Source organism: Balaenoptera physalus, assembly GCF_965194825.1.
Source record: "Balaenoptera physalus genome assembly, chromosome: X".
Taxonomy (NCBI): Eukaryota; Metazoa; Chordata; class Mammalia; order Artiodactyla; family Balaenopteridae; genus Balaenoptera; species Balaenoptera physalus.
In genome coordinates this window covers 12,559,832-12,585,442 of record NC_138903.1, presented here as the reverse complement: position 1 = coordinate 12,585,442, position 25,611 = coordinate 12,559,832, and the positions used below count along the sequence as shown (strand labels likewise).

Sequence of the window (25,611 nt, the reverse complement as noted above, 5' to 3'; positions counted from 1 at the left end):
CAACTAGAGGAAGCCTGCACACAGCAACAAAGACCCAACACAGCCAAAAAAAAAAAAAAAGAAATCAAACTAGAGGAGAAAGTACTTGGAGTTCTCACAGGGCTGAAAATAGTGCTTGTTGTTCCCACAAGCCAGATTAGAACACCTGATTATTCATGGGGCATTAGACAGTGTATTCAGAAGGGCCTTGCTTAACTAAATTACTGCTCTGAGCCTACCTAACAAATCTTAAAAGCAAGATCAAAAGGATCAAGTTGTTTCCAAGTAACTTAACTGTGTCTCAGAGCATCTTGATAATTTTTATAGAAAAAGAAAATCCAGCACCCAACAAAGTAAAAATCACAATGCCTGGCATCTAATACAAAATTACTAGGCATGCAAAGAAGCACAAAGAGACACATAACTGGGAGAAAAATAAACCATTTGAAAACAACCCAGTATTGATACAGATGTTAGAATTAGCAGATAAGAACATTAAAAGTCATTTTAATTGTATTCAGTCTATTCAAAAAGCTGGAGAAAAGACTGAACAGGGTAATAAGAGACATGGAAGAGGTAGAAAAAAAAAAAAGACCGAAATCAAACTTCTAGAGATGAAAAATATAATGCCTGAGAAGAAAAATATACTGGATTGGGATTAATGGCAGATGATACTTTACAGAAGAAAAGATTAATGTATTTAAAAATATGACAATAGAAACTAAAATGAAATAGAGAAAAGATCACAAGAAGAACAGAGGCTCAGTGAGCTGTGGAACAAGGTCAAGTGGCCTAATATACATGTAATTTAATTCTCTGAAGAGGAGGAGACAGAGAGGGGTACAGAAAATTTATTTGAAAAACTAATGGATACAGTTTTCCCAAATTTGGTGAAAACTATGAATCTACAAATCTGGGAAGCTTGATAAACCCCAAGCACAAGAAAAATTAAGAAAATGACATTGAGGCACATCATAATCAAGTTGCTCAAAAGTAGGGATTGAAAGAAAATAGTTAAGATGATCAGAGGAAAAAAGACACATTATGTACATAGGAAAAGATAGGATTAAATCAGATTTTTAAATTAGAAACAGTGCAAGTAAGAAGACAATGGAGTAACATCTTTAAAGTACTGATTGGAAAAAAATGCCTAGTATTTAATGTTCAGTAAAAATATCTTTCCAAAACAAATGCAAAATAAAAGACTTTTCAGACATACAAAAGCTGAAAGAATCCATCACCAGCAGATTTGCACTACAAGAAATGTTAAAAAGTCCCATAGGCGAACACTCTTGCACTGTTGGTGGGAATGTAAATTGATACAGCCACTATGGAGAACAGTATGGAGGTTCCTTAAAAAACTACAAATAGAACTACCATACGACCCAGCAATCCCACTACTGGGCATATACCCTGAGAAAACCATAATTCAAAAAGAGTCATGTACCAAAATGTTCATTGCAGCTCTATTTACAACAGCCAGGACATGGAAGCAACCTAAGTGTCCATCATCGGATGAATGGGTAAAGAAGATGTGGCACATATATACAATGGAATATTACTCAGCCATAAAAAGAAATGAAATGGAGGTATTTGTAATGAGGTGGATGGAGTTAGAGTCTGTCATACAGAGTGAAGTAAGTCAGAAAGAGAAAAACAAATACAGTATGCTAACACATATATATGGAATCTAAGGAAAAAAAAAAAAAAAGGCCATGAAGAACCTAGTGGCAAGATGGGAATAAAGACACAGACCTACTAAAGAATGGACTTGAGGATATGGGGAGGGGGAAGGGTGAGATGTGACAGGATGAGAGAGTGTCATGGACATATATACACTACCAAATGTAAAATAGATAGCTAGTGGGAAGCAGCCGCATAGCACAGGGAGATCAGCACGGTGCTTTGTGACCGCCTGGGGGGGGTTGGGATGGGGAGGGTGGGAGGGAGGGAGATACGGGAGGGAGGAGATATGGGAACGTGTGTATATCTGTAGCTGATTCACTTTGTTATAAAGCAGAAACTAACACACCATTGTGAAGCAATTATACTTCAATAAAGATGTTTAAAAAAAAAAAGCAAAGCAACTGAAGAAATAAAGCAATTAAGTCAAATTAAAAACAGGTCGTTTTTACAAAAAAAAAAACAAAAAAGTCCCATAGGCAAAAGAAAAATGATACCAGATAGAATTATATATCTACCCAAGGAATGAAGCACACTGGGAATGGTAACTGTACAGGTGAATATACAAGATATTTTTCAAGTTATTAGAATCATGCAAAAGATAATTGACTGTAGACAAAAATAATATAGGGTTTATAATATATTAAAAAATATGACAACAGTAGCATAAAAGCTGTATGAGACGAAATGGAAGTTTGCTTTGTAGGACTCTTGTACTATATGAGAAGGAATATAATATTAGTTGAAGGTAGACTTTGATGAGTTGAAGATTTATATTATAAACCTTAAAGCAATCAGAAAAATAATACAAAAAGAGCATGGACAACAGGCCAACAAAAGATATCACATACAACACTCTAAGGTACTATATCCAAAAGAAGGGAGTGAAAGAGGGAAAAGGTTAAAGAATAGATGTGACAAATAAAAGAGGAATAATAAAATGATAGATTTAAATCTAACCTTATCAGTAATCATATTAAATGTGAATATTCTAAACATCTCAATTAAGAAACCCCTGGGTGGGGTTTTCTGCTAAGGGCTAATGGTCATGAACCTGACAGGTTGGTGGTGTCACAGAAGTGGGGAGGCAGTTACTGTTTCCTGTTGATGCCAACCATAGGCCACGGACTCTCCCGCTACTTCTCTGGTTCAGACGAGCACTACTCAATCCACTGTGCTCTGCTGATAACCCCGAATTGGGAAGTACGCGTTGGCACCCAGTGACACGACTCTTTGATATGTTAGCTACAAGTCAGTGCTGCTTGGGCTCCCAGGGCTTTGTGGAGGAGGCTTTCCATGGTTTCTCACAGCCTTCCTTCCCTAGTACTCACGTCTGAGTTACAAATCCCAGGCTGTACTCAGAACACCTACTTCTTCCAATCCTGAGATGTTTTCCTAGGTTCAAGCCTCTAGGCCCTCATTTTTAATTCCCTTAGGATGAGTTCTCCTCCAGTCGTTGACTTTGGCTCCATTTCTGTCTCCACCAATTCCTTACATATGGTCATATGTTTCTTACCATGTCCAATTCTACCTCCAAAATTTATCTCATATTTATCCATTTCTCTTTATTCCTACAGCCAACAGCCTATCCAAGCCACCTCTCCCTTGTTATTGCTATTGTTCCCCAACTAGTCTCCCTACCTCCACCCTGGCCCCTCTCAAATCTTAGTCCACAGAGTGGTCATCATAGCCCTTTTAAAAAGATAGATCACGTCATATCCTTACGGTCAGAAAACTCAAACATCTTACTGAGGCCTACAAGGCCCTGTGTGACCTGGGTGGCTTTGTGTTTGCCACTTCCCCTTTAGTTTTCTACATTCTAATCAGGTTTTCTTTCTTTCTAATTCCCTGAAGTTCACTGGCTCTTTTCAACCTCAAATCCTGCAGACCAGCTCTTTCTTCCTCTGGGATCATCCTTGGTCACCTTCATCTAGGCACCTCTTACTTAGCCTTCACATCCCACTCGGACTTCACTTCCTTGGGAAAAGTCTCCTCTGACACTTGGACAAGCACCCATTTACTTGTTACATGCTCCCATGGCACCCAGAATTACTTCTTAACAAGCATGATCGGCTAATTACATGCTCAGTATTTGTCACTCCAGTGGGATATGAGAGTGGGGAGCACATCTATTTTACTCACTTCTGTATGCCCAGTGCCAAGCATAATGGTTGGCTCTTGAAGTTCAGTATAGTAGTTCATTAAATCTAAGATGCCAGTGACTATAAGATGCACCATTATTTTACACAGCACTAAGAAAGAAAAACATCTCCAATTCAACTGATCTGTCTTCAATTTTAAGCTACAACCCAAACTCAAAGCTGTGAAAATAGGGAAAAAAAGTATCTTAGAATACAGTATATACCATGAATAGTAAATAAACTGAATGAATGAGTACAAACTAACCCTATAACACGTATTTCCATATTTGCAGAGCATCCTTTCTCTGGAGTCTCCCAAAAAGAGAAATCCATGTATATGATTTAGAACCAACAATAAAATGTATGGTTTATGGGGAATGGTCTTCTACATGAGCCAATTACAAAGTGTTAATTCCTGTTTCAATTCCTCTTTTAATTAGGGTTACATGGGGGCAAGAAACATTAATAGATACCAATTTCTGTTTAGTATCTTGTACCTTCAGATTCTCTCCGATGACAGAAAGGTGCTAATTTCCCTTTCCATAAGAAAGGATTGTTTAGGAAGTGAGCAGAAAACAGCAATGGAAAGCAAAATAAAGGGTGGGACTGTTCCAGGGAGAATTTAGAACTGTATGGAAGACTCACTATGATTACTCCAAACTGTGAACCATAATTTAAGAATATGGAAGGAATCTCTAGGTTACTGAATTCTTTGAGTCCCATCAATCAACCCTCAAGTGTATAAACTGCAACAGGCATAAAGGACATCCATTTTAAAGGCTGAAGGGACATTAGTGACTATTAAGTAAGACAGGAATAGAGCTGAGGGTCCCATTAAGTTTGAATTCTGGCTTTGGTACTTATTAGTTGTATAACCTTGAGTCTCAATTTACGTATCTAGAAAATGGGACCAATAATATCTAGCTCATAGGGTTGTTGAGAAGATTAAATAATACATAAATGAAAAGCACTTAGTAGCAGGTCTGGAACCTAGAGTCAATTAGTATCAGCTTTTGTTGTTTTCATTCTGAAAAAGGAAGAGGAGGAAACTGCCTAAAGTGTATGAGTTTCCTCTATTATTTATTCATTATTGGTGCAATCTGGGTTTTTTAACTTCTTTAATAAAATATTTAAAAGTACCAGGATCAAAAAAAGAGAAGGAGAAAGAATGGGCTTGTGCTAAAATGTTCCTCTAAGTTTATTTGGGGAACCTGTATTTCTTTGCTTTACCAAACAACCTTTATTCAACTTTTTATAAACAAGATGTCCCATTCATAGTGGAGAAAAAAAGCATCAGGATCACGACTGTCCAGTTCAGTGAATGACCACAAAATGAACATGCCCATCTAATTGCCACCCAGGCCAAGAAATATAACATTTCTTGCCCCCTGAAGCTCAGCCCCTCATGGTCCCTCACTAGTCCCACGCTACTTCCCAAATCCTACCAGAATTCTAGTTGGGACACCATAGATGAATTTTGCCTGTGAATATTTTTTTATGATTGTTAACTTTTCCTTAATGTAAGATTTGAGAGATTCATCTCTGTTGTTATGTGTGACTGCAGTTCTTACGTTTTTATTTCCATCTAGTATTTCATTGTATGAATAGGCCACAATTTATTTAACCATTTTATTGCTCATGGTCATCCAATCTGCTTTCCTTCAACCTTTTACTTGCCATTAAATGATGGATAATAGCCTCTACCAGGTTGGGCTCTTAACATAATCACACTGATGAAAATGATGGTTCAAATGGCTACAGTTGATACAAGCAATAAACAGCAACTGAGTTGTTAGAAAGTCTGCTGAGGATGAATGTGTAACAGAAGCCTCAGGAATCATTATAAGTTATTCTTAATATGAAAGAGAAAGGGCAATCAGGCAAACATTGTCTCTTCATCAAAATGGTGAACAAAGTTGCCAACTGCATGTAATACACAGTGAATGCAATCTGCGCAGCCAAAAGACAGGGATTACAGAGCCTGGAAAATAGCTTATCTCATACTCAAAAGTTTCCACCTGTAATTCGCATAATACGGACTATGTGATGAAACTTAAAATTCTTAGTTCTTCCTCTGGGAGGATTTGAATTGACCAGTGGTTTGAATCTTGGTTCTTCACTTGCTAGCAACATAACTGTGGGCAAATTGCTTAACCTCTTGATGTTTCAGTTTCCCTACCTGTAAATTGGTGATGCGAAGTTGTATCAATACTTATCTCATATGTTTGCCGTGAGATAACCTACGTAAAGCTTTTAGCACAGTGCTGGGCATGTTGAAGAAACTCGGTAACCGTTAACAACGGGAGGTGGTGTGGCCAAGAGATGAATCATACCAACTCAGACTCAACTGCCTGGATTCAAGTCTAGCTCTGTGGGAACTTGAGCTACTTACTTAACCCCTCTGTGCCTTAGTATCCTCCTCTACAAAGTGAGGATAATAATAATATGTAGTTTACAGTGTTGTCATGAAGTTTAAATGCATCTATATTCTGGCAAATGATACACAGTGAAAACACTTCCCAAGACAACAATATTTAGAGCCACAGTTCTCAACCCTGGCTACACATTAAAACCAGCTTTAAAAAATGCTGATGCCTGGACCCTACTGCCAGATAGTTTAATTTATCTGTGATGGAGTATGGGAAAGCTTTAAAATCTCTGCTGATACGAATGTGCAGCAAAGGTTGAGGCCCCCTGCTTTACTGACACTTCCTTATCAGGCCAATTAAGCTCCTGCACTTATTCCTACTCCAATCACAGAACATCAGGAGCCATTGAACGCAGTCCCCTTATAATAATAACTACTGAGGGCCTCTTCTATGTAAGTCACTCAGGTCATGCAGAGTTGAACAGTACTTGGTCCTCTCCGCAAAGAGTTTACAAAACATTAGAGCAAGTACATAGGGCCCTAATCACTAAGCCACAAGTCTGAATGCAGTGACTGATATAAGACACAAAGTACCATGGAGGTAAGGAAGAGAGGCCATTTATATTTGATGGAGATCCAGGAGGGCTTCATGTAAGAAGTGGCATCTACTTCAAGCAGATCTTGAAAGACTGAAAGTGAATTAACCTCCTAGTCATCAGTTTTCCCATCCCTAACAGGATTGCTTGCACCCCTTCTGCTAACAACACAAAAGTTTTAGATTTTATTAGTTCCTGTGTAGTTCGGAAAATATTTGGATATTCCAGTTTCCTTAAGGCGTGGTCAATTTTGGAAAGCAAACTGGGGTCACCCCCTTTTTTTCATTAGGGATGGAAAATGGTTTGCTTTAGGCATATCACGCAGTTTGCTTCAGATTGGAGCTCAGGGCTTCTCAAGTCCTAGATGATGATGCAGTCCAAAGCAATCCTTAAGTTCAGATGCACAGATACTTTTTAATGACACATGAAAATCAGAGGAAAACAAAAACCCACTTGGTTCTTGTTAAATAAAGAAAAGGGGGTATTTTCTGATGATTGGGCCCCTATGGAAGAGTATGAGGGCTTCACCTCTGGCCCAGAGTGGCTGTAGAGAGTTCAGCTGAGGAGAGCTCTGGATGCCTTTATCAGAATTCAAAGAATATATTTGCATCCAAACAAACTGGAGGAGCTGGAAGCGGAAATGGGCACTTGTATCGGAGCATTGAGAAACCTCCAAATTGGTTGTGACGGTGCTGAGGAAGCAAAACTGAGATAAAAATAGCCTGTCTGGATGCCCTCTCATCTAAACCATTGCCACTTTATTATTGTTTCTTTGGTTATATTACTCTATAAGAAATAGCTATCAAAGAAAAATGAATATAACACTACTTGATACAATCCGTCAGAGAAGTAAAACTTTATAAAAATGATATTATGTTAGAGTGACATACTGTAGGTAGCCAGGATTCTTGGTGGTAAAGAATAGCCAGTTAAGGAAAGATGGGCCCCTGGCTATGTGGTTTCCCTTTTATTTGTTCTGTCTTCTAGAGAAAGGTTAGATGGAGTTTTCTCAGTGACTAGACGTTAGAGATGTATGTATTCATTAATTCAATCAACAGACATTTATTGAGCATATACTGTAGGCTAGGTGCTGTTATAGGGAGCAAGCCAGATGAAGATCTTTGCTTTCATGGAGTTCATATTCAAGGTAAAGGAAACAGACAATATAGAATAAAGACAATCCGTAATAGAATTTGATATGAATCAGTGTTACTCTAAGGTGATAAAGTACAGTGGGGAAACAAATCAAAAAGTTGAGTTGGGTCAAGGTGTGGATGAGGGCATGGGTGAAGGGATAATGGCTAGTACGGGCATTATTGAGAAGATAAGGTTTAAATAAAGACTTGGAAAAGGTAGAGAAGTTAGTCATGTGAATATCTGGGGGCAGAGCATTCCAGGCACAGAGAACAGTCATTGCAAAGGCCCAGGGATGACAGCATGTACCTGGCATATTCGGAAAACAGCAAGGAGGCCAGTGTGCCTGGAGTAATGAGCAGGAAAGTGGCAGTTAGCTGGCTGCCATCTTGGTAATTGAATAACTGGGTCGTTTGTCTCTCATCATTCAGCAGGCTAGCCTGGCTTTTTTCACATGGTGGTGTTCATAGGGTCCCAAGAGCAGCAAGAGAAAGTGAGCTACAATGTGCAAGCATTTTTCAAGTCTCTGGTTATGTCACATTTGCCATTGTTCCTTCGGCTGAGGCGAGTCACATGGTCAAGTTGACAGTCAACGTGGGAGGGGGCTATTACCCAAAGGGTATGGATACAGAGAAGGGAATTATTACAGCCATTTTTGTTAAAAGTCTACCCCAATGCCCTTACTTTACTGAATTATAATCTCCTATTTTATGTATATGTCAGTCTGTTTCTTCATGTCTATATCCTGAGTTTGTAGTACATGCTCCATAATAGTTCATTTTTTCTTCACTGTGTGGCATTTATAAGAACCGAAGACATTTAGGCTGTATGACGCAGATGGGTTCCCCATTTTAGTGAAATGGAAAGAGAGTTCAAAATAATCCTGAACCTCAAAATATTTATAAGCCTCACCAGGAGGTGAGCAGAAGCACAGCCTGGGTAGCTTCTCCCACTGTCAGCTCCCTGTAAAAGCTGCCAACAACGTTCTTGAACTAAGGTGCCAATAATGCTCCAGCTCTGTCCCAAGAGAATTTACACACATCATCTCTTTGCATATTTTTTATCACACAGTCACTGCATCAACGACTCTTCAGTTTGCTGTGGCTCAGGAAATGTCAGAAGGGAAAGTTTATGAAGTCTCCCACGTACGTAGACCTCTGGTTGAAGTAAGCAGGCCTGCAGATCAATTTGCTAAAGCTTGGCTTTGTTACTTTTCAATCTTTTATCCAAGAACTCAGTAAAATCCTGATTTCACAAAACAGAATTGTTCCCCACCTCTTTCAGAAATACCAATCCGACCTAGGAAATTCATTCCAATTAGCTGGGGATGTACCTGATTCAAGGAGCATTCATCTTTATTTTTTAGAGTTAAAACAGACATCCCCCAAAAATCCTTACTTCAAAACTTTTGTAGGTATCAGTCTTACTGCTTTCATAGTTTCTCTTGCTGCAGTCTCTAGATAGAAACATTCTCATGGGGAATAAAGCAAGAACAAACATGGCAGGACTCTTGTTTTAAATTCCAAGCTGTCCTGGGTTTGGCAGCTTCTTGAAATGGTCCAGCTGGTCTTAGTTGACCAGATGGCTGAAAAGTAAGGCAAAATTTCCTTATATAGGAAATAGGGCATTTCAGTTAATAATGGCTAAAGATAATGCCTCTGGATCTTTGCTGCAAGGAGATGGTTATGGACCCGTCAGAGTCACCTGCACACTGCATCCCAACTGTCCCGTATCAATGCTTGCTCTCAGCTCTACAGCCTCTGGGCTGTAGCCACAAATGGGACTCAAGACACACTTAGGAGTGGCTGCGAATCGTTTAGCTATAATAACAAACACAGTGTAAAGGAAAAGAATTGTTCAACTCTGTTTGGCCACACTCAAAGCCTGCCTGATGTCTCACAGCCTTCTATTCAGTTCATCCTGATATTTTCCTGTGGGTTAGAAAGACGACAATACACCCAGCCTTCAGTCTTTTTTTTTTTTTTTAAGCTTTTTAAAAGCCAGAGTTTATTTCTATTTAAATCTTTAAAATGTCCCAAGTCCCAAGGATTTCCAGGTTTAAGATAATATTACAGTCAGGTGATAACTGTTGGTGATAACTGCCACTAGGGGTTTTATGCACCAAACTGTTAGAACATTACCAGCAGAACAGCTTCTTGGAGGTTGATAAAGATGTATATTTTAAAAAAGCAATTTTATAGCTTCAAATGGGAAAGTACCTATGGAACAGATATAATGCCAGTGTTTCATTTTTCTGTATTGAGGGAAGAGACTGAACTTCTAAACACCAAACCAAACAAAACCGACCAAACCAAGCAAAAACCACAAAAAGCTTTGGTTGGCAGGAAGTCAGGGAATTAACTTGGAATCAATAAACACAAGTTTCTTACTTGAAATGTGTTTAAAATTCGTGAAGCATGTTGGAAACCTGCCCAGATTGTCTTCTAGAAAAGCTTGTTTTATAAGTGTAGCCCAAATATTATGAAGAGCAAAGTCCTCATTGCCTGGAATGACCTTTACCTCCTCCTACTTCACCTATTTAGTCTGCTTCATAGATTCAGCTCAGGCTCCCTCCTTCAGGCCACGTTCCTAGCACTACTCCTTCCTTCTTTGACTCCCTTCCCCTCTCGCTCTTCCCTCCTCCCCCTCCATTTCCCCCTCCTCCATTTAATAATGTTAGGCATCCTCATCAATGTCCATATATTCCACATTGTTTAATAATTACCATTCCACGTATCTGTCTCTGGCATACCAGATTACAAACCCCTGAGGCAGGGGCAAGGACTGTTTTTTTTTTATCTTTGATTTCCCCAGCTCCTAGCACACTGAATAGCCCAGAGGAGATGCTCAATAAATGTTAGTTGAATAAATGATGGATGAATGAACTGCCAATTAAATTATACCTGGAATACCACTTGACTACAAGCCTTTTCAACACTGTTTATTTGTTCACTAACCAACTCTTTACTGAGCACCTCCTATGAGCCAGGTGTTATACTAAGTGGTGGGTAGGTAAACATGGACAAAATCAAGAGTTCTTGCCGTCATAGGGCTAAAACTCTAAAATTAGGTATGTTTGTTTATTTTATAAGTATAGTAGTATGGGAATGGGATTTCTACACATATGTATGCAGGATGCAGGACTTTCTAGAAGAAATGCTATCTAGAGACCATTATACCTGACACCCTGTATTCTGGAAGACTAGACATTTGAAAAGAATTAATTGAAGTCATGGAATTTGTGGGTGTTGACAGCGCTATGGCATTTTCCTTACTCTCCTAAAGGGGGTTGGGAGAAGGTGGTTTACCCCACCACAGCAAGAGAAGAGCTCTCCTCCACATGTCATACCTGCTGAGCTGCTGAAATTCCAAGTTGCCCTGGAATTGGAGAGTAAAAGAGTTCTTAGGAGAACCTGTCGTGTGTCCTCAGCAGGTTGGGTTTTGTATGAAAATATGAACACAAGTACTTCTTTCTTACCTGGATAAATTCCAAAGGCAGTAGTTAGCTGGAATACCCAAGATGAAAGGGTGAAGGCAGAAGGGTTAACAATTAAGTTGCATTTCCACTATTTAGCTTGGCAAGAACACATGTTCTTGGTGGGCCAAATAAATGGTGTGGGAAATAGCCAGATGTGAATCTTGTAAACATGCCAACCAGGATGGCTGTCTAGTTGAGTAAGGAGGCCCTGCAAGTAAGAAACTGTATGGAATATGCTGCTAGGAGACAATAGCTAAGAGGAGACTGTAAGACATCAGCCAGAGTGCATTATTCATCCAGGGATGGCGTGGTATGTGGGACCCCCAGAAATCTCTGAAGAAATCAAGTTCAATTCACAAGAAAGCTGGCATTTGGAGGCTTGCCATTAGAGAAGGCAAGAGTTAGAATACAGCAGTGTGAGTCACATACAACTTTCTTCCATCCACCTTTTTACCCTCAGCCTGGTGAGCTCAGCAACAGGAGCGGGGAAGAGAATTGGAAAAGCAAGGGGAAGAACTGTGAAGGAACAGACAGTGTGCCTGCCTCACTGCATATCTTCAAGCCAAAGGGCAGGCCTGAGCTGGGGGCAAGGGATGGAAAGAATATGAAGTTGGGTGTGAGACTGAAGTTTTGCTTCAGGCTAGATGACTTTTTAAAAATCTGATAGTGGACTATCATAAAGTATCTATCACCAATATTTTAGGTGTCTATTAAATTGTAAAACACACATTTGTTCATTCTGGGTCTAATGACATAATATGTAGTGACTGAGAATCTATGGAATCTTCCTGAGGTCCCCCAGGGACAGGGTAAACAGAACCAACTGTTTTAATGGCAGTGATTGGAGAAAAACAGCCATTGCTTATTCAGACCCTCTAGAGCTTAACCCATTCAATAAACTGCCTACCTATGAAAAATACACACATGCATGTACACGCACACATATGATAAACTTTGGCTCATCACATTGGCAGCATGACTATAAGCAAATAACGGGCCATCCAAAGAACATGGTGTCTTCTATTCATAAGGCCCTGTATGAGTCTTCTAATACAACCTCCCATCCCTGGAGCAGTCTTTTCTATTACGTTATGGATAGGGAAAAATGACCAAATAACCAGAAGGAATTGACTGCCTACCCTATAAAAAAAACTGAGCTCAACAATGTATGCAGATAATGCCCTATTTTATCCTCATTTAATTTATGAAAGGGGTAGAAAATAATATGTTCATTTCAGAAATGAGGAAACAGGCTTAGAGAGGTTGAATGAAGTGAAGGCTCTAAGATTTAGGTACAGGCCTGCCTGTGTTTCAAAATATTAAGATACCATCGTGGATATATTCTTAACTTCCCAAAGTCTACTTGAGAACTTCTGAAAAGGAAGACATACTCCTTTAGAGAAATTCCTTTCTTCTATAGTATATGTCACAGTATTATGATATTATTCCATACATTAGAGCCCTAATATTTTTCTGGAAAACCTTTACCCATAGATTCTGCTTCAAGCCTATTCTATATCTTCTACATGGTTTCACATGGGGGAACATGCTTGTTCATTAATTTATTTATTTATCCATCTGGTGAGGATTTATTGATCAACGAGTCTAAGTCACACACTGTTCTAGGTGCTGGAGTTAACATGAAAACAAAGTTTCTCCCTGAATGGAACATACATCCCATTTAGCCTCTTCCCATAGATCATCTCTCATTTACTCCACTCATCCTTAGTTCCTTCTTTTTTCCACTGCAAAATAATATTTAAGAAAATATAAGCATTTGTCATCTAAAACAAAGATACAACACTCATATACAGATATATTTATAATGATCATACAAATGCAAAAAAAGAAAATCTGAAATATCCAAGACGGTAAAATAAATGATGATTTATTTAGTCTACATCAAATAGACTATTAAGTTACTGCAAATTATAGTCATGATAGATTTTTAATGCCATGCAAAATAGGACATAGTATAGAAATGTATAAAAGTTTGATCTAAGTTTTCTGTGTGTGCATGTGTGGGGGTTTGCCTACAAACGCATGTGGAAAAAACACTCGACAGTTATATACTGGCTGGTTAACGTTAATGGTACTTTCTGTGTTTTCTATCGTATATATAAAGAAGCATGTCTTACTTGTTATAGATTAGGAAGTGCAGTGTGCATGCCTACTGTGTAAAGGGTGTCGCCCTAGGCCCTGGAGCAACTGTACAATCAGTACAGTGAAGCACCTTCTCAGGGATGGCCATGTTTATAAATTAGAATGCGTGTGTATGTGTGTAAGTAATTATTTGTTTTCCGTGACTCATTTTCTATCCCATTTTCCTTTCTTACTGTCATCCATATGAGTCACAACTCCCCACAGTCAGTTGAGAGCCAACCGTGTTTAATAATAGCCTAAGAAAAACACGTAGGAAGGTAAACCTGTGATGGCAAAAGGATGACCATGATGAGTTCAGAGCTGAATATAAAATGATTTTTTATTATACCCTCTTTTGGTTTATCTGAGTTTCTGACTGCCTCTCATACAAAGATCACTAATCAGTGACCATTTATTTAGCAGTAGTTTTTAAAAACTGAAGTATAGTTGATTTACAATATTATATTAGTTTCAGGTGTACAGCATAGTGATTCAATATTTTTATAGATTATACTCCATTAAAAGTTATTACAAAATTATGGCCAGAATTCCCTGTGAAGTACAATATATCCTTGTTGCTTATCTATTTTATACATAGTAGTTTGTATCTCTTAATCCCATACCTCTGTCTTCCCCCACCTGCTTCCCTCTCCCCACTGATAACCACTAGTTTGTTCTCTATATCTGTTAGATCGTTTCTGTTTTTCTATATACATTCATTTTACTTTTAAGATTGCACATTTAAGTGATATCATACAGTTTTTGTCTTTTTCTGTATGGCTTATTTCATGAAGCATAATATTCTCTAGCTCCAGCCACATTGCTGCAGATGGCAGAATTTCATTCTTTTATATGGTGAGTAATATTTCATTGTATATTTATACCACATCTTCTTTATCCATTTGTCTATTGATGGACACTTGGGTTGCTTCCATATCCTGCCTATTGTAAATAGTGCTGCTATGAACATTGGGGTGCATGTATCTTTTTGAATTAGTGTTTTTGATTTTTTCTGGATCTGTACCCAGGAGTGGAATTGCTGGGTCATATGGTAGTTCTACTTTTAGTTTTTTGAGGAATCTCTATGTTGTTTTCCCTAGTGGCTGCACAAATTTACATTCCCACCAACAATGTACAGTGAATTCCTTTTCCCCACATCCTCACCAACCAACATTTGTTATTTGTAGACTTTCTGATGATAGCCATTCTGACAGGTGTGAGGTGATTTTGGTTTTGATTTGCATTTCCCTGATGATTAGTGATGTTGAGAAACTTTTCATGTGCCTGGTGGCCATCTGCATTTCCTCTTTAGAAAAATGTCTATTTAGGTCTTTAGCCTACTTTCTGTTTCGGTTGTTTGCTTTTTGATATTGAGTTGTATGAGCTATTTATTTATTTTGGATATTAACCCTTTGTCGATCATATCACTTGCAAATATTTTCTCCTATCGGTAAGTTGTCTTTTCATTTTGTTGATGGTTTCTTTTGCTGTGCAAAAGCTTTTAAGTTTAATTAGGTTCCATTTGTATATTTTTGCTTTTATTTCTTTTGCCATAGGAGACAGATCCAAAATAATATTGGTACCCTTTGTTAAAGCGTGTTCTGCCTATGTTCTCTTCTAGGAGTTTTATGGTTTCAGGTCTTACATTTAGGACTTTAATCCATTTCGAGTTTATTTTTATATATGATGTGAGGAAATGTTCTAATCTCATTCTTTTACATGTAGCTGTCCAGTTTTCCCACCACCACTTATAGAAGAGACTGTCTTTTCTCCATTGTATATTCTTGCCTACTTTGTCATAATTGACCATAGGTGTATGGGTTTATTTATGGGCTGTCTAATCTGTTCCATTGATATATGTGTCTGTTTCTGTGCCAGTGCCATGCTGTTTTGGTTACTGTAGCTTTGTTGTATTATCTGAAGTCAAGGAGGGTGATTTCACAGCTTTGTTTTTATTCACAAGATTGCTTCGGCAATTTGGGGTCTTTTGTGATTCCATATAAATTTTAGGATTATTAGTTCTAGATCTGTGAAAACTATCATGGGTATTTTGATAGGGCTTGTATTAAATCTGTAGATTGCTTTGGGTAGTATTGCCATTTTAGCAATATTAATTCTTCCAATCCAAGAGCATGGGATATCTTTCCATTTCTTTGTATCATCCTCAGTTTCCTTCATCAGTGTTTTATAGTTTTCATAGTATAGGTCTTTTACCTCCTTTGTTAAGTTTTATTTCTAGGTATTTTATTCTTTTTGATGTTGTTTAAACAGGATTTTTTTCTTTCTCTTTCTGATAGTTCATTATTAGTGTATAGAAAAGCAACAGATTTCTATATATTAACCTTGTATTCTACAACTTTTCTGAATTCATTTATTAGTTCTAGTAGTTTTTTGGTGGAGACCTTAGGATTTTCTATATAAAGTACCATGTTATCTGCAAAGAGTGACAGTTTTACTTCTTCCCTTCCGATTTGGATGCTTGTTCTTTCTTTCTTTCTCCCTCCCTCCCTCCCTTCCTCCCTCCCTCCCTCCCTCCCTTCCTTCCTTCCTTCGTTTTTTATTTTTTGTCTGTTTGCTGTTGCTAGGACTTCCAATACTATGTTTAAAAAAGTGGCGAGAGGGGCTTCCCTGGTGGTGCAGTGCTTAAGAATCCACCTGCCAGTGCAGGAGACACAGCTTCCAGCCCTGGTCTGGGAAGATCCCACATGCCACGGAGCAACTAAGCCTGTGCGCCACAACTACTGAGCCTGTGCTCTAGAGCCCGCGAGCCACAACTACTGAGCCCACATGCCTCAACTACTGAAGCCCACGTGCCTAGAGCCTGTGCTCGGCAAAAAGAGAAGCCACCACAATGAGAAGCCTGTGCACCACAACGAAGAGTAGCCCCAGCTCACCACAACTAGAGAAAGCCCATGTGCAGCAACAAAGACCCAACACAGCCAAAATAAATAAATAATAAACAAATTTTTTTTAAAAAGTGGCAAGAGTGGGCATCCTTGTCCTGTTCCTGATTTTAGAAGAAAGACCTTCAGCTTTTCACTGTTGAGTATGTTGTTAGCTATGGGTTTGTCATAAATGGTCTTTATTATATTGAGATATGTTCCCTTTATGTCCACTTTGATGAGAGTTTTTATCATGAATGGATGTTGAATTTTGTCAAATGCTTTTTTTGGGGGTCTATTGAGATGATCATGTGATTTTTATCCTTCTTTTTGCTAATGTGGTGTATCACATTGATTAATTTGCAAATATTGAACTATCCTTGAGTCCCTGGAATAAATCCCGGTTGATCATGGTGTATGATCCTTTTTGTATATTGTTGGCTTCGGTTTGCTAACATTTTGCTGAGGATTTTTGCATCTATGTTCATCAGTGATATTGGCCTGTAATTTTCTGTCCTTGTAGTGTCTTTTTCTGGTTTTGGTATCAGGGTAATGGTGGCTTCATAGACTGAATTTGGAGTGTTCTGTTCACTTCAATTTTTTGGAATATTTTGAGAAGGATAGGTATTAGCTCTTCTTTATATGTTTGGTAGAATTTTCTTGTGAAGCCATCTGGTCCTGGACTTTTGTTTGCTGGGAGTTTTTTAATTACAAATTTAATTTCACTGCTAGTGATTGGTCTTTTCAAATTGTCTGTTTCTTCTTGATTCAGTCTTGGCAAGTGTATGCTTCTAGAAATTTGTCCATTTCTTCGAGGTTGTCCAATTTGTTGGCATATACTGTTTGTAGTATTCTCTTATGATTTTTGTATCTGTGTGGCATTGGTTGTTATTTCCTTCTTTCACTTATTATGTTGTTTATTTGGGTCTTCTCTCTTTTCTTCTTGGTGAACCAGGCTAAAGGTTTATCAAGTTTATCTTTTCAAAAAATCAGCTCTTGCTTTCATTGATCTTTTCTTTTCTTACTTTTGGTCTCTATTTTTATTTCCTCTTTGATCTTTATTATTTCCTGCCTTTTGCTGACTTTGGGCTTTTTTGTTCTTTTTCTAAATCCTTTAGGTGATAGGTTATGCTGTTTATTTGAGATCTTTCTTGTTTCTTCAGGAAGGCCTGTATTGCTATAAACTTCCTTCTTAGAACTGCTTTTGCTGCATTCCATAGATTTTGGAAAGTTGTGGTGGAAAGTTGTGTTTCCATTTTCATTTGTCTCAATGTATTTTCTTATTTCCTCTTTCATTCCTTTATTGACCCATTGGTTTTTTAGTAGCATGTTGTTTAGTGTCCATGTGTTTGTTCTTTTCTCATTTTTCTTTCTGTAACTGATTTCCAGCTTCACACTGTTGTGGTCAGAAAAGATGCTTGAAATAATTTCTATCCTCTTAAATTTGCTGAGACTTAGTTTGTGGCCTAGCTTGTGATCTGTCCTGGAAAACGTTCCATGTTCACTTGAAAAGAATATGTATTCTGCCATTTTGGGATAGAATTTCCTGTAGGTACTATCAAGTCCCACTGGTATAACGTGTCATTTAAGACCACTGTTGCCTTATTGATTTTCTATCTGGATGATCTGTCCATTGATGTAAATGGGGCATTTAAGTTCCCTGCGAGTATTGTATTATTGTCAATTTCTCCCTTTATTTCTGTTAGTATTTGCTTTCTATGTTTAGATGCTCCTTTACTGGATGCATATATGTTAATGTGTGTAATATCTTCTTCTTGTATTGATCCCTTTATCATTATATAATGCCCTTCTTTATCTTTTGTTACAGCCTTTGTTTTAAAGTCTATTTTGTCTGGTATGAGTATTGCTACCCCCTGCTTTCTTATCATTTCCATTTGCATGAAATATCTTTTCCCATTCCCTCTCTTTCAGTCTGTGTATGTCTTTAGTTCTGAAGTGAGTCTTGTAGGCAGCATATAGATAGGTCTTTTTTTTTTTAATACAATCAGCCACCCTATGTCTTTTTTCATGTATAAATTTGTTTTTTTATTTATTTTTGGCTGTACTGGGTCTTCATTGCTGTGCGCGGGCCTTCTCTAGTTGCGGCGAGCAGGGGCTACTCTTTGTTGCGGTGCGCGGGCTTCTCATTGCGGTGGCTTCTCTTGTTGCAGAGCACAGGCTCTAGGTGCACGGGCTTCAGTAGTTGCAGCACATAGGTTCAGTAGTTGTGGCTCGCGGGCTCTAGAGCGCAGGCTCAGTAGTTGTGGCGCACAGGCTTAGTTGCTCCATGGCATGTGGGATCTTCCCGGACCAGGGCTGGAAGCTGTGTCTCCTGCATTGGCAGGCGGATTCTTAACCACCTGCAACCAGGGAAGTCCCCACCCTATGTCTTTTGAATGAAGCATTTAGTCTATTCATATTTAGGGTAACTATTGATAGGTATGAACTGATTGCCATTTTATTACTTGTTTTCTGGTTGTTTTTATAGTTTTTCCCTGTTCATTTCTTCTTCTTTTTGTTTCTTCCCCTGTAGTTTGATGATATTCTTTAGTATGCTCTTGTTCCTTTCTTTTTAGTTTTTGTGTATCTATTGTAGGTTTTCGATTTGTGGTTGTCATGGGGTTCATATATGTTGACCTATAACTATATCTACTTGTTTTAAACTGATAGTCATTTATGTTCAAACACATTTTAAAAGATCTACATTTTTTTAACATTTTTATTGGCGTATAACTGCTTTACAATGTTGTGTGAGTTTCTGCTGTATAACAAAGTGAGCCAGCTATATGTATACATATATCCCCATATCCCCTCCCTCTTGCGTCTCCCTCCCACCCTCCCTATCCCACCCCTCTAGGTGGTCACAGAGCACCGAGCTGATCTCCCTGTGCTATGCAGCTGCTTCCCACTAGCTAGCTATTTTACATTTGGTAGTGTATGTCAATGCTACTCTCACACTTCGTCCCAGCTTACCCTTCCCCTTCTCCGTATCCTCAAGTCTATTCTCTTCTTATGTGTCTTTATTCCTGTCCTGCCCCTAGGTTCATCAGACCTTTTTTTTTTTTTTAGATTCCATATATATGTGTTAGCATATAGTATTTGTTTTACTCTTTCTGACATACTACACTCTGTATGGCAGACTCTAGGTCCATCCACCTCACTACAGATAGTTCAGTTTCGTTTCTTTTTATGGCTGAGTAATATTCCATTGTATATATGTGCCATATCTTCTTTCTCCATTCATAAAAGATATACATTTTTTTACACCCCTCCTGAAACTTTTGTGTTTTTAATGTCATATTTTACATTTTCATGTTTATCCCTTAACTGTTTATTGTAGTTATAGTTGCTTTTACAATTTTTTGTCTTTTAATATTTGTACTGGCTTATTTAAGTGGTAGATCCTTAGTCCTTAGTATATATTTGCCTTTCCTTTTTGGATTTTCCATTTCCTATAGATTCTTACTTTTTTCCATTTAGAGAAGACCCTTTAACATTTCCTTTATGGTAGGTTTAGTATTGATGAACTCTTTTAGTTTTTTCTTTTCCAAGAAGTTTTTACCTCTCCTTGGATTCTAAATGACAGTCTTGCTAGGTAGTATCCTAGGTTGCAGGTTTTTCCCTTTCAGCACTTTGAATATATCATGCCACTTCCTTCTGACCTGCAAAATTTCTGCAGAAAAATCAGCTGATAGCCTTATGGGGGTTCCCTTGTATATGGCTCTGTTTTTATCTTGCTGCCTTTAAAATTCTCTGTATCTTTAAGTTTTGCCATTTTAATTATGATGTCTGTCTGGGTTTATACTGTTTGGGTCCCTCTGTGCTTCCTGTACCTGGACATTTGTTTCCTTTTTCACCGGTTTGGGAAGTCTTTAGCCATAATTTTCTTAAATACATTTTCAATCCCCTTCTCTCTCTCTTCTCCTTCTGGGACCCCTATAATTTGAATATTGGTACACTTAATGTTATGCCAGAGATCTCATAAACTGTTCTCATTTTTTAAAATTTGTTTTTCTTTTTGCTTTTCTGATTGGGTGGTTTCCATTACTCTATTTTCGAGATCACTTATGTGTTCTTCTATGTCACTTAGTCTGCTATTCATTCCTTCTACTGTGTTTTTTATTTCAGTTATTGAATTTGTTATTTCTGATTGGGTTTTTAAACATATTTTCTTGTTCCTTGTTAACATTCTCACTGTGTTCATCTATTCTTTTCCCTAATTCAATTAACATTCTTATAAGCAATGCTTTGAATCCTTTATCTGGTAAGTTATTTATTTCTGTTTAATTATGTATTTTCAGTGGTTTTCTCTTGCTGTTTCAGCTGAGAGTAGCTCCTCTGCCCTATTATTTTGCTTAACTTTCTTTGCCTCTATGAATTTAAATGAAACAGTTATCTATTCCAGTCTGGAAGGGGTGTTCATATTATAGACTGTATGTGCCTAATGCCTTTGGTGGGAGAGCAGATTTGATGTGGACATAAGCCAGGTCTTTCCTCAGGATGTGCTGGTAGCTGTCACTTTGGTAGGGCATAAGGCTGAAGATGGAGGGGCTAGAGATGTAGCCGGGTGTGTGGTGGGACTTCCCTTCTGCTCAGTGGCCATCACTGCCCTCCAAGTTGCTGGAGTAGAAGCCCTGAGGGTTGGGCTTGATCTGGCTCTGTTCCCTTTAAGTGTCTGCTTTCCCCTTTCCTAGCACTGGGACCTTTGCCCCAGAGCTGGGGATTGCTGAGGCAAGGGAGGCCCATGTGGGCTCTCGGCTCATTTTTGCCACAGACAGATGTCTGAGCTGTCTCCGATGTGCTGCCAGTACAGGTGCCAGCAGTTATTTCCCTCGATCTGCTCAGATGCAGCCTCGGGTCCAAGTCCCCTTTGTCCCTCACTGCTAATCACTTCCCCCAGTCTCTGCCACCCCTGCGCTTTTGTGGAGCTGCACTGCAGGGTAGGCGGGGCTGGTGTGGACTCTCTTTGTGTATTGGGGTAAGCTGTGGTGGAGTGGCCATCATCAGAGTTCTGGGCTGCTTCTGATAGGATGTTTGAGTAAGCACCAACACTGGCTACTGCCGCCTCACCCAGGCTCTGCCCTGGGACTGGGTCATCTCTGCATCCCATGACCACGTTTTTTCCCTGGTTGTGGCAGCCCTAGATCCCATACCACACTGCGACGTGGAGTAAGCTTTGTTGGAGCATGCACTGAGGCAGTTGTGGGGAACTTGGCAGCCACTGGAGCAGTCCTCTCACCGCCCTCTCTGCCCTGCCCCAGGGGCAAGCCAGTGCACAAGCACTCGTGCACATGCATGTTCCTCAGGAGCGGAGTCCAGGCTTCCCCCAGCCCTCCTATTAGTCCCAGTGGTCCTTCAAGCAGCCGAGGGGGCTTGTCTTCCCTGTGTAGGATGCCAGGACTGGGGCTTCCAATTGTGGTTCTCACTGCTCACTCCCCAGGGCGGGCGTCTGTTCGTGTGTTCTCCCTTTTCCTCTGAGTCCCCTCCCAGGGGCACAGGTCCTGACCTGATTGCTTTTCTTCCCTTCCTACCCAATTCCATATGTATCTTTCTTATAGCCTTGGTTGTACAGGAGTCTTTCTGCCAGTTTCCAGTTAGTTTTCAATGAGAATTGTTCCACATGTAGATGTATTTTTGATGTGTTCATGGGGGGAGGTGACTTCCATGTCTTCCTATTCTACCGTCTTGATTGATCTCCTTTTTAACAATAGTTTTGACCATGCTGTAAAATCACAATGGCTAATAAGAATGAATAACAAATTTGTAAAAAAACTCAAGCTCTCATTTTGAAAACAAATGACTATTCTTTTTGCAGCAATGAGTAGTTGGAGGCTAAATGTCTTGTTTTCACATTATCTGCTTGCAGTGTGCCTCCAGTACTTTAGCTGTCTAGTAAAATGTAAAATATATTTGTATGTCCTAGTGTTTAATGGCATGGCATTACAGTGATAGCAGTAGCTAATAAATAACGGGATATAATCAAATGAACCTGTTTGGAAGGAGGCACAGAGGGGATTAGAATTTCTATTAGGCAATATTGATTTGTGATTATGTAGCTGAAATAAAAAAGCTGTTACCATTTCTGACATCTGTATTCCAACAGAAATATGACACAGGTATCTTGTACTATTTGTTATTCTAGAAAGTAAAAAAGTATCAGAGACAGCTCTATTCCTTTCTCTATTAGCATACCAAATCTAATATTTATCTTTGGAGGCATGGAACTTGAAAAATTTGTTTAACTATTTTCCCACTATTCAACCCGACTCCATCATAGCCACAGGCCTCTTCCGTACGCCATCTTATCTTCCAACATAGGAGATAATGTGGAACATTACATAACATTTCTCATCATGTCAGTTGCAGCACAACTGAACATAAGCCCGAGCCAGCCAAGATAGGGGATTACATCTCAGTTATTTTCTGGAACTGAGTTTTGGAGGGACTGCTAAACCAGTATGAGACAGTGTATACTGAATACTAAATTGAACTCAGACTCCTGGAAAATTGAGGCTAATGGCTTAATGTACTCAGTGAAAGGGGGAAATACACATAGGCACATTTTGGGGCGCTGGGGCATTTCACAAGCAGAACATTTACCCTTACTTGCTTAAGCAATATTTACAAATGCAGAGGGCCGCTCTTAATAAAAATAGATTATGCAGCCATTATGATTTCTTATTCAGGGTGCTACAAAATGTCTTTCTGTCCCCAATATCCACTCCACACTTCTCTGTCAACCTGCCACAGTAGCCAGAACTTTCACCATCTTCAGTGAGTCCACTGTCCTTCTCTAGGTAACTGTGTCACTCAAAATAGTAGTGTTATTAGCCATGAAGGTAAATTAAGGCATAGCAAACATCCACGTGTCTGATTTGATGCACCCTCATACTGCACATTTATTTCTTAGGTATACTCATTGCATATGGCTTTTCTGTGTAAATTTGCAGGAGCTTAAGTCAGTCTTTTATTACTGTAAATGACTTCACTGAGCATGTGAATCACAATAGCCTCCCCAGTAACTACTTGACAATACAACATAAGTTGCATCAATCTTACTCCAGTTCCTGCAAGCTTCATGCCTCATAAACAACATGAGGTCAGAAGTACTCAAGGGCTTCTTAGAATTCCTGAGACATGTTTCTGCCTCCACTCATTCCTCTTCTCTCTCAACCCTGAATCCCCTTTCCCCTAATTGATCTGATTATGAAGCTCCCCCATGTCCTCAGAGCTCTAACTCTCAAACTCAGCTTTCCATTCTCTTCTTACTGCGTTTGCATCTCCAACAGTGCCGCAGGGTAGCAAACATTTCTGTCTTCACAGAATTCTCCAGCCCGTAGACCTTTGACAAACCTCTCAGGTCACTTGTTGTCAAGTGAGGAGATTTCTTACCTTTGGCAGAGATGCCCTGGAGCCTGAACTCTGGGTGGTCATCGTTAAGACTGTCGTGATGCCCAGTGCAACTCTGGCAGGGGCTGCATCCATGTTTATCCAAAAAGAGACCCAGGACAAAATGACTATCAACAGACTGGGGATGTACATCTGGATCAAGTAATAGCCCATCTGGCGTTCCAGGTGAAACTTAACCTCGATGCAGGTAAACTTTCCTGGAAACAGGAAGTGACGATTTAAAATCCAATTTGAATTTATCTTTCCCATTCCAGCCTCCCACTTTATTTTTATTAAAAAGGAGCATTAAAGATGGATTTGAAGGATTGCACAAAACGCTGACACCACACACCCACTTCAACTCTTTTCCAACTCAACCCGTAATGGAAATGACAGTGTGAGAACGAGTGATCTAAAGAGTCACTGGACCAAAACCATGTGGCCTATTTAATTTTAAAATCTGTGCTTGTTGCAGCCTGATTATTTAGACAGAGCTTCAGAATTTTCTAGACTATCCATTGGAAAGAAAATATTCATGTTTTGTGGGGGTTATAGTGTGTAATATATAGGATATAATATATAACCTATAGCATATATGTATAGCATATACTACACAGCATATAATATATAACATATAATATGAAATAGTTGAAACCATTCCTTCCTAAGTAGTAAAGTTCACATGGGGCTCCTAAAGGATTTGGATAATTGTGTATCTATCTTTGTGTTACCAATAGCAAAAGAAAAATATACATTTGTAGAAACCATGAATATAATCTAGTCACTGTAAAAATTTCATAACCTCCTGGGTAATTGCTTGAGGACATTTAGAATAGTCCTAGAATCTGTTTACAGTGTTGCATTGCCTATAAAATACAGTGCATATAAAGATATTAAAACTTGTAACATACTATTAAGAGACAGATGTTCCTGCCCCTTACCACTTTCCTTCCTCTTTAATTGGCTTGGAGTTAGAAACACAGAAGGTAATTTGGCTTAGCTCACACAAATTATGAGATGGGGTTGGGTTCTTCTTGTCCAGGAAGAACACCTTAGAGTCAGGTTTTAGTTATTTCATAGGAAGCATTGCTGACTTCTGGAACAAGTGTTCATGGGCCAGAGCAGTCACTGAACAAACCATCATGTCTCGACTGCCTCTCTTTGATCAGCTGTGTGGCATCACAGACGAGGGCGTTCATAGGAAAAGCTATCAACTTTACTGGGCGGGCATAATCTTCCAGGGAACAACAGATGCCCACTTGTTGCTGCTACCTCACATTCTCCCCCTGCCCCATGTGTCTGTCAGCACCACTGACAATGCATGACTTTAGAGCCAGCTGACTCCCCGCAAGCTGATTTTCATGCACGCTGTCTATAGGACTGGAGAGTACAACAGCTGTATTTCTGGGTTTGCAAAGACCTGTGTTATTATTTCTGTCTTCCACTAAAGCAGAGAGTGCAAATTGACCTGAGGAGCTAACGTCAAGAATGGATGCTGGGAATGGGCCAGACTTCATACACTTCCTGCACCATTTACAAGGTCTCATACACTTTTCCTCAGACTCATTTGATAGTAGATGGTCAGCAAGAGAACAGCAAAAGATCCCCAAATCTCTTTCCTTCTCTCTCTTTTTTGGAAAAATTATCTGTTGGGCTCCCTGACCTGTTCGAAAGGATATAGGCATCTTATGTGTTGAGGGGATTTTGAGCCAAGCCCAGGACAGTGCCTTGTAGCTCCACTTTCTTGGTAAATATGCAGCAATTAAGGTGGTGGGATATATACTCCAAGTGGCAGATGGAGCCCACTTGGGTTTAGCAG

The 25,611-nt window shown here is 39.2% G+C and overlaps 1 protein-coding gene across 2 annotated transcripts in view; it reads right to left on the bottom strand.

Moving 5' to 3' along the window:
* Positions 1-25,611, bottom strand: part of GLRA2 (glycine receptor alpha 2) — a 204,727-nt gene that overhangs the window by 87,139 nt on the left and 91,977 nt on the right. For both annotated transcript variants that reach the window (XM_082447202.1, XM_082447201.1), the window contains exon 7: positions 23,796-24,010. In XM_082447202.1, coding sequence (XP_082303328.1) covers positions 23,796-24,010 — 215 coding nt within the window. The remainder of the gene's footprint in view (positions 1-23,795; positions 24,011-25,611) is intronic.